The sequence below is a fragment of the Propithecus coquereli genome, unplaced genomic scaffold (genome assembly GCF_000956105.1).
Source record: "Propithecus coquereli isolate 6110/MARCELLA unplaced genomic scaffold, Pcoq_1.0 Scaffold243, whole genome shotgun sequence".
In the NCBI taxonomy this organism is placed as follows: domain Eukaryota; kingdom Metazoa; phylum Chordata; class Mammalia; order Primates; family Indriidae; genus Propithecus; species Propithecus coquereli.
The window spans coordinates 4849856-4860412 of NW_012147986.1; the positions used below are offsets into that span (position 1 = coordinate 4849856).

Sequence of the window (10557 nt, forward strand, 5' to 3'; positions counted from 1 at the left end):
TTTTCTTTTCTTTTCTTTTCTTTTCTTTTCTTTTCTTTTCTTTTCTTTTCTCTTTTCTTTCTTTCATTTTTTTTTTTAAATTGAATCACAAGAGAAAAAACAGGTGACTTTGATAGTTGTGTGTTATGCAATGACTGAAGTGTAGCTATTTTGGCATTTTAGTAGAAGTTTATACTATCCTTTAAGCATCTTCCTTCATGGAAAGGGAAAACTATCTTTGCATTTTGTTTCAAAAGGTAGGGTGGTGCTTTAGTGTAAAGAATAGGCTGTCTTTTTGAAAGAGTTAGGTGGACTCGAAACTTGAGACTCTCCAGGTGGTTCTGCTACAAGTGTTTGCTGTCCCTTCTGCTTCTCCTCCTTCATCATTGCCAGAGATTACTGAAGGACCCCTGTGGACCAGCATGTGGTTAAGTGTGACACGAGACCAGGCTGGTAGTGGCATCATAGATAGCAGCCAGTTTTCCAAAGGAGGAAAGAAAAGAAGAAACCCCAAGCCTTGGGGGAACAGAATAAATGGTAAACTCTTGGCTAGAGTGGTGTGGAGGGGATGTATAATAGATGAATGAAGATGAATGAAGACTGCTTGCATTTAGTAAATATAAAATGTAACAAAGGCATCACTTATCAGTGGAAGTAAAAATATATCTTTATGTATAGAAGTGATGCTATTATTGACACTGAAGACCTAAGCTAAGCCTGAGTTCATTTCCCAAGATTTGTAATACATTGCTCTTGCTTGTATTTTTGAGGGGCTTAGTCTATGAATGGAGAAAAGTGTTTATTTTGTGTTTAAAACCAGCTTCATTAATCAAACGTATATTTGGTTTCATTGAGTTCTTTTTATTCTGACTTCTAAAGCTATAACAATAAAAGAGATGGGAAAAGTTATTTTAAAAGGTTATGTACTATATACGTGCTTTAAAATTTTTAGTGTACGTAGTATATACAGATCTTAAAAATGATAGTGACAGGATTAAAGTTGGTGGATTGAACCCATGTATTTATTTTTGCTTCCTCTTAAAACTCCAAAGAAATGAAATGGATTAAAAAGAAAAGGTTATGAACTCACAAGGACAAAATGAACATCAGGGAAAACAGCATTAAATGTGGTAATTTAGAAAGCTGAATGGTTCACTAACCTAGTAGAACGATTCTAAGCTGTCAGCTTAGAAATCTGAGAAGCAACTTGGTTTATAATGGAGTATCCTTGAAAAAGGCTCAGAAATTAGTGGCATGAGTAACTCTGAAAGAGGAAGGTGAGGCTAAAAAACAGGAGGATTGGTCAAAGTCTGTTTTAAGAAGAAATTGAAACACTAGATTTCTTCCCTACTCTGTTCAGCTGGGCAGCTGTCTCTTCTGCACCCCAGTGGGATACTGGGTAGAGTCTTTAGGCTGGGAAACGTGAGGCAGTGATAGGGGTGTGTGTGTTGAGGAATTAAGTGAAAATAAGCATATTTGCATGTTGACACCTCTAGCCTTCTTCCTGGACCTGCCTGACTCCCTGGCAGCTGGGGTTTATACCTTCTAGGCAAGAGGTAGGAAAGAGCCCTCTTTAGGAAATCTTACCTCCCAAAGAAATGGTCCCAGCAGATCACTCACAGTGCAGCTCACAGTCAACAGCCCATCATGTACAGAGAGGCTCCAGTGCCCTTTCCACAGAAGCAGAGCCAAGGGTCACCAGACACAGTAGGAAAACTTCTAATATGGAATATAGAGATAAAACCAAATCCAAAAGAGAAGCTTGGAACAAACAGGTCAGACAAAGCCAGTAAACGCTTTAAAAGCAAAACAAAGACCTGGCATTATTACCGTTGGGGAGGTAGTATCTTGAATCCTTGAAACAAAAATTGGATAATACGTAAAAGAGCTCTTGGAAATTTAAATGTAAATATCCATTTTAAGAGCTGTAACACTCAGTCGTAGGGGTTCCAGAAAGAAAATGGGGGAAAGGAAATCATCAAAACTGAATTAAGAGACTACCTCAGAACCAAAAGTAATATGTTTTGTGTCAAACTGAAAGGACTTACTGAATAACCAACATAGTATATAAAAATAATCTGGACCTAGGCACATTGTCGTGAAATTTCAAAACAGTGGGAACAAAGAGATGGTTTTGCAAATTTCCAAAGAGCTGGGTGGTCAGGTGGAGGGATGGGAAAGGGGCTTCATACAGAGAATCAAGAACGGTGATGGCACCAACTCAACTCTTTCCACGGCAAAGTTGGCAACCAGAAAAGACAGTGGAGCATTGCCTTTGCAATTCTGAGGGACAGTTATTCCCAACCTAAAATTCTCCACAAACTCAATAAAATTAGATGGTAGAAGAAAGACATTTTCAGGTATATAAGGCCTCCTGTTTGGCAGCTACAGTGGGATGTGCTCCCACTGTAATAAGGTCATATGTGAATCAAAAAAGAAGCGAGTGTGGGATCCAGGAAGCAGAGGGTCCAGCATGAGAGAGGAGAGCTACAGGGTGGTGGTGAAGGGAGAGCCAGAGATGACAGGCCTGGAGAGCAAACAGGTAGAGCACAGCAGTTAGCTCAGAGAGAGCTTTCAAGATAATAAAATAGATAGAATCACATAATATATTTTTTGGATATATTTAGAACAAAAATTTGGGGCTGAGTTAATGTTAATGATAAATATGAAGAACACCGAGGAAAGGAAAAGATCAGATGATTATTCACTGTACCAAAACAAATATGCAGGAAAGAAAAAGTAATCATAGTGCATAATTCTGTTCAGCTGTAAATAGTATTTTACATAGTTATAACAGTGTAAAATGCTGCATTTCCATCTAATCAACATAAATATATAACCATTGGAATGGTGTGGAGTGTGGGAGGTATAGGGGGTAGGAAATAGGTGTATGTAAAAGCTAAAATCTTTATCTTCTGGAGTGGGAAGTTAATGGATAATGGCTAAAGCTTCAAGATTAAGAAGAGGCACTGTAGGAATGTTATTTGGAGACCTGGAGGTAAATACTGAAAGCTGAAAATTTTAACTTATTGCCTCTGCATAAAAGGAAATAGAGAATAAGGGCATGTGGCAAAGTGCTCTTTTTTGTAGCAGGAGTTGTACAGCTAATGGGCTCTTTATGCTTTATTTTTCAAATAAAGTTTTTAAAAAAATAAGTTTAAAAATAATGCAGATACATGTGTACACAACAACGTGGATTAATCTCACAAACATAATGTTAAGTGAAAGAAGCAGACACAAAAGAGATTTCATTTATAAATATACAAAAACAGACAAAATTAATCCATGGTGTTAAAAGTCAAGATAATAGCTACCGTTTGTGTGTGTGTTTGTGTGTGTGTTTTGTGTTGGAGGAGGGGAGATGGCTGGTGTCTGGAAGGGGGCCAAAGACAAGTTCTGGTAATGATTTGGGGCACTTGTTATTGTTTACTTTGTGTGCACTCTGTGAAAATTCATCAAGCTATGGACATTTTTGACTTATACATTCTCTTTATGTAGGTTATACTTAATAAAACATTCTCTCAAAATAATACAGGTGATTATACTTTTAGATTACCATGTCAGTATTGTCTGAGATGTATATAACCCTACATGTATTTGACTGCATGGAAAAACAATGTGTAGAAATTTTTATTCATTTGGTACTTTTTCTTACTTTCTCGAACAGACTGACAGGGAAGCCCATATTTGATTTTTTTAGGACAATTTTTATGATAGCTTCTGGTTATCCTGTGACACTGAACTACTTAGAGTAAGGGTCAACAAACTATAGAGCAAGCCAAATCCTGCCCACGGACTGTCTGTGTATGTCTTCAAGCTAAGAATAGTTTTTAACATGTCTGAAGTGTTGTTTTCAAAACAAAAGAAAAGAAAAAGAAGATGGAAAAGAAGTTATATGTGGCCCACAAAGCCTAAAATATTTACTGTCTGTACCTTAACAGAACAGTATTGCTGACAGTTGTACCTTTTATCCTAGGAGAAAGAAACCATGAAAACTGTAACTGGAGGTCACTTAGGTTGTCTCTTTTTTTTTTTTTAAATCCACTTTCTAAAAATGGCTAAAGGAATATGATTTTTAAATTGTAGTTTGATAAGACGGTTAGACTACTAAAAAGAAATTTCTGAAACATTGTTAAGCGTGATTTGTTCCTATCTGTTGCAGGTCGTAGGTGGCCTAGATATCCACAAAAAGATGGTGGTAGACGTGTGACTCTTAAGAGTACCACCCAACACTTTGCTTTCTTCTCCATCTCTGAAGATCTGCTCAAGACGTCCAGCAATGCTCTCTGTGTATTTAAATGGAAGTATTTTTCTCTGTGAAGCCACATTTTCCAACATGAGCCTCATGAAGCCAACTAAGTGTTATTGAACTCTTACTCTCTCAATAACTCAGTGTAGCACTTTAAAGTCTGAAGGACAGCAACATGAAAAGAGCATATCAATGTGGTGGAGAAAGGGAAGGGGTTGGCTTTTTAATTTATTTTTCTTCATCTTTTATAACAAGAAAGTATCTATATATACATATGTAAATATTTATATATAGATATATGTAGCTTTCTATATATGTAGTAGGTTGGCTTTAATTTAATATACTTGATTCAGAAACAAAACAATAGAGTACAAAAGTGCCAAGCAGAACATAAAACATCCTTACTTTTATTTCACACAGTTTTATATATAGATAGAAGATTGTACAATTTGAGCCGGGTGTTAGGCCAGCTATTTTCCTTTCCTGTGCTTTCTCCTTTGAGAGATTGACAAAGCATTTGTTAATGTCCTATTATTTACCTTAATTACATTTTTGTAACAAAGGAGTCTGTAACTTTATTTATACTTATTATATTTCCAGGGACTACGTCTCATTGCTGAGCAGCTTTTCATACACCTCTGCTTGAGGAGAAAGTATAAGTTCAGTGCTACTGCCAAGAGCTAGTTCTTGTGTTCATATGGTAACTGCACAGTGCTTATGGCTGCTTCATTCTGTTACTTTGTAACTAGGAGCCATTGCATTTATTAAATGTCCCTGAGTAAATGTAAGTTACCAGTTGTGATTTTATACATAAAGGCCAGAAGCTATCTTAGGCAATCATGATTTATTGTATGCATTACTTAATGAAGAATACCTGAAGTAATCATGTAACTGCTTAGGATATCCATTTGTTTCATTATATGGGTAAATAATTTGTCATTAAACTCGTGTTTGAACCATGAATTTCCCTTCTGTGTTTCAAAAGACTTGCAGCAAATCTAAAAATCTGGTGATATTTAATGTGCATGTATGTATCTAAACACCCACATACATTTGTGATTTAAGTGGGAGAAGTCTTGCTAATTATATGTCACAGAAGAGCAAAATACTATTCAAATTTATACCTCTCCTTACCGTAAGGCATAGAGAATGCATGATGGTTCTTCCTTGATTTGCCCCTATAATTGGTCATGGATGATAACTTAATAAATTTGTGTGATATAAAAGTAGTGTATCATGTTCTACCACTTGATGTTATCCCTTCCCTTTTCTGCAAAGGTACTATTGGCTGGAAGAAAAACATTTTGGTTAGCTTTGTATGACAGTAGTCTTTCCCTACATAGTTTTTCTATAAAAACTGGTTTTATAATCACGGGTGGAAAAGGGCAGGTTGAATCAAGGTGAATGAATCTTAAATGAACACACCTGCCTGCCATCGCTGTTCCTTCAACTGAGTGCTGCACATCATGGGCTCTGTCTGTGAGAGAAAAATCCCGGTGCTTGGTGTCCTTGCATGACATGGAGTTTTGCATGTAGATCAATTTAAAATGTACCTCTTGTTTACATAATTTGCATAATTTTAAAAGATAATGTTGCCAAACTTTGGAAATGTTAATGTTCAAACTGAAAATCTCCACTACATGTAACTTTCTTCCTCTGGATCAGTACGTGGCTTATAATCCCAGCCAGTGGTTTGATCTGTTCCAGTGTCAACTGCCATGTGCTCTGCTTCAAGGGGGAACTAGTCTTTTGTGAATTTTTTGTACATAAGTATTTGTTACAAATATTTTAGCAAATGCTTTCTATTTCTCTTGCTTGTGCATATCTTGGCTGGCGTTACAGAAAAATAGTGCAAACATTATTTCCTTACTGGGGAATGAGGGGTTTTTTTTCTTTCCTTCTTTTTTTTTTTTTAGTTTGTGTGTGGGGGTGGGTAGGGGAGGGGGTGGTTTATGTTGAATGTTTAGTTTTTCTTCTGCATGATACGTCATGTTGTGGGATCTTTAGAAAACTTCATACTGTATGAATAAGAAAATAAAATATTTGAAACTTGCTTGCATGTATTCAGTTGTCTTTGATGGGCTTCCACAGCCATAAGATAGTTTTTATTCATTCTTTTAGGTTTTTTATAAACTGTGATAAAGTGATATTTGATCCTTCACTTTTAAGTCATGGGTAAAATAAATTTGCTTCATCACTGGGTTAAAAAACACAAGTCATACAAAAACATACAAAGCCCTGTAGGACTCTCTCCCCTGCCCCCAATTAGATGAGATTTTCCTGATCCCATCCCTTACTATTGACCCTTTCTCTGCTCCGGCCCTCTTAGCCTCCTTGTGGCACCTGGAGTCTGGCTGCTCCCATGTTAGGCCTTCCCACTGTCCGTCCCTCTCTGCTCCTCCTGCTCCCCCCGCCCCCCAAATCCCATAGCTAATGTCTTCAAGTCTGTGTTTAGTTATGTCCTGGCTCGAAAGAAACTCTCCTATTTAAAAATGCAGATTCACCTGGGTCCCTTTACCCCTATTTTTTTCCTTTACTGACACAATTTACTTACTTTGTCTTTCCTGGCTGTTGAATGAAATTAGTGCACCACTAATGTAGTGATTTATCTGTTGTCCACTGATAGCCCCGGTTGTCCAGAATATTTCCTAGCTGTTAGTATTTACTCATTATTTAATAAATGAAGTAACATGTGACAACCCATTTATGCAGGTTGTGATTTTATAATAAATGCTATTCAATACTTCGTCACTGCATAAAATGTAAAAATTGGCATTTTTTGAGACTCATTCAACTGTGATTTATTCAACAACTCTACAGTCCCTACGTCATGTCCAGCACTGTAATAGGCACTTGACATACTCGTGACACCCCTGGCCCAGATGAGTTGCAGGTTGTTGAGGATGTTTTATACCCAGAATACCCATATTGTCAGGTGTGCACTAGTCACAGGATATTATACACTAGGTTCTGTGGCTCCTTAAGAGTGTCCTACGAGTATAAATTTGTTAAGCCTAAGCAAGTAGATGGATAAGTTCCAGAGCTCCGTTTCTTTACCTACTTGTAACAGTTTTGAGAGTAGACAAGATGGCCATCCAGAGTGAAATGGCAACTCAATGGGGGAAAACAGTTGCAAATCATCTGATAAGAGATTGATGTCCAGAATATTCAAAGAACTGCAACTCAGTAACAACAAATCCTGATTAAAATCTGGGTAGAGGACTTGAATAGCCATTACTGCAAAAAATACACACAAGTGGCCACTAAGTACATGAAAAGATGTTCAACATCATTGGTCATTAGGAAACGTAAATCAAAGCCACAGTGAAACACCACATCCATTAGGATGGGCTAACGTGTTGTGGAGAGATTGGAACCTCTGTGCATTGCTGGTGGGAATGTAAAATGGTACAGCCACTGTGGAAAAGGTATGATGGTTCCTCAGAATAATCACCGTATGATTCAGGAATTCCACTTTTGGGCATATAACCAAAAGAAGTGAGGGAGTCCAAATAGGTCTTTGTACATCTGTGTTCATGGCAGCGTTATTCACAACAGCCAAAAGGTGGAAGCAACCCAAGTATCTGCAGATGAATGCATAAACAATGTGGAATATTATTTAGCTCTAACAACAGCAAGGTAATTTTGACACATACTATATATATAACATGGATGAACCCTAAAGACATGCTAAGTGAAATACGCCTGTCACAAAGGAACAAGTGTGTGATTCCACTTAAGAGTCCCAGAGTACACGGGCTGGGAAAGGGGGAAATGGAGAAAATTTATTGGGGACAGAGCTTCAGTTGCTGAAGGTTAACTTCTGAAGATGGATGATAGTGACGGTTGCACAATAATGTGAATGAACTTAATGTCACTAAATTGTATGTACACATAAAAAGAATGGTAAATTTTATGTATATTTTACATTTTTTTTTTTTTAAATCAGTCTTTCTAGATGGTTTCCAGGACTTACCCACAAAGAAAATGCTGTTCAGGCTCACACCTTCAAACATTAATCGTTGGTCTTCAAAAACTCCCATACATTTAAAATGCTCTCATTGCAGTAGCTGAAGTTTAAGTTAAAGTCCATTGCCATTTCAACCTTTCGCTTCCCTTGGGCATTAAAATCTGTGAGCTAACCAGATCAAATAGGTGAGTCCTTGCTCTCTCAAGCCTCCTGAAAACTTACTGGTTTCTTTGACCAAAGGAGTAATTTGTATTTGCGCAAGTATTTTACAAGTCGTAGAACGGCTGTGTACATGTCACAGCCTCATGTCACATATGCTTTCAGTAATGTTTTAAGCATGCTGTCCCAACCTAAACATGGTTAACATGGCTCTAGGATCAGGAGAATTGGTCTCTTTCCTACATGCTCAGTAAGCACAAGCTTTCTTCCCTACCATCCCAGTTCTAGGTGGCGTGGGAGTTGGAGTCCAAATCTTTCAGAGTGACCAGGAAGAAAACCCTACGATCTCCTCCCTTCTCAGCCACAAATACCTAAGAAAATACTCTTCTCTTAGGCTCATCCCCCAGGCAATGCACCAATGAATAGATAAGTGAACTGTTAGATGTCAGGAATGTACTAGATAGAGTATCCAAAGATCCCCGAGAGGCCTTAGAGTGGCAGGCAGATATAATAATTATAGCATGACAAATGCCACAGAAACATGGATAAGGTTTAAAATATTAGATTGTGTCTTGGTCACAAGACAGGTTTAATGAAGTTATTAACATTTGATCTAGGTGGTTAAGATCAACTACCAGTGCAATATAGTCAAATTTGTTACTTCTATTCCTTCTTAATCCTTTCCTATCAAGAATTATTTCGGTTCCCTCTAACATTTTCTCTTCCTTTCAAGCCCCAATTAGTACCACTCTCCAAGGGGGAAGGGGAGATATAACACTTAACTAAGGATAGGCCCAAAATAAGTCCTTCAACCAAAGTTCAGCATTAACAGCTGCCTGGGAAATACATTTGCTCTCTGGTATAGTTTTAACTATGTAAGAGAGCTTCAAAATGAAGTTAATTCAAACAATACAAAAATGTTAGTTGCCTTTAATACAGAGAAATCGTACTTTCCCAATCAAAGTTATGCTCTTAACTTTCTGCCTCAGTGCCTTAAAAATCAACCCAAAACATTTATGGTTAGCTAGCAACGGTTTCTTTCAGCCAAGTGTTTTGAAAACCTAATGAAAGCTGTGGACATTCCCCAGAAAAATACACATTAAGTAGTCCTAATTTTGAATGTACTTCCTAGGCAAAGGGTGAGGGTGGGCAAGTACATCTGGAAGCCTGGACAGACTGCAGAATGAAGCCCCAAATGTGAGTAAAGGGATCTGATAACACCATACACATACTTTCTCCATGCTGTTGTGTTGCAACAGGATAAAAAATTATTTGGGGCAGGATATTTTCAGTTGAATTCGTAGTTAGTACGTAAGTATATCCAATTCCATGTAATGTACAAACTAGCTGTGAACAGTGGCACATGTAGCTGATAAAAGCAAACAACAGCTTAATAAGAGTACTTTTTCTTTTAGTTCTTACATGAACTTTCTGATACTCTTCTTTAAAAGTTTTCAAAGAGTTTTAAAGATGTACAAGAGACTGCACTATCAAAATCATGTTTAATAAAGGTCCTTCCATTTAAAAATGCATAAAATAATCAGATAATAAATAGGCAGACCCTAGTTAAAAATCTATTGCACAATTTTTATTGGGGGGGGACATTCTTTTACCATTTCGTCTTTACTATGAAGAAATACAGACTTAACGACTTACGATGGTTCTACTTACGCTTTTTCAACTTTACAATGGCATGAAAGTGTTAGGCATTCAGTAGAAGCTGTACTTGAAGTACCCACAGAACCAGTTTTTCACTTTCAGTACAGTATTCAATAAATTATAAGATATTCAACACTGTATTGGCTTTATGTTAGATGATTTTGCTCAACTGCAGACTAAGTGTTTTGAGCATGTTTAAGGTTCAGTAGGTTAGGTGTATTAACTACATTTTTGCCTTATGATATTTCAACTTACAATGGGTTTAGTCAGACATGAATGTATCATAAGTTGAGGAGCATCTGTATACTCAATATTGGTAATGTCTGACTACTTTCACTAAACGCTTATTTGAAAAATAAAACTCTTTCCTCATATCAATCTTGTGACGACGTAGGTCTTTAATTTTAAAAACTGCAAAACAGGTATAAAAATTAGCCCTTATTAATTCATACAGTATAGCTAAAACTGCTATTTATGACCTAATACTAAAAAGCTCACACACCACATAGTATTTAAGAAGGGATGGGTTTCATAGAGAGGG

The 10557-nt window shown here is 37.0% G+C and overlaps 1 protein-coding gene across 1 annotated transcript in view; it reads left to right on the forward strand.

Annotated features, from left to right (window-relative positions):
• PPP3R1 (protein phosphatase 3, regulatory subunit B, alpha) overlaps window positions 1-6282 on the forward strand; it is a 70556-nt gene extending 64274 nt beyond the window's left edge. The window contains exon 6 of the mRNA XM_012646501.1: window positions 4142-6282. Within this exon, the coding sequence (XP_012501955.1) occupies window positions 4142-4189 (48 nt within the window). The 3' untranslated portion in view covers window positions 4190-6282. The remainder of the gene's footprint in view (window positions 1-4141) is intronic.
• The last annotated feature ends 4275 nt before the right edge of the window (window positions 6283-10557 follow it).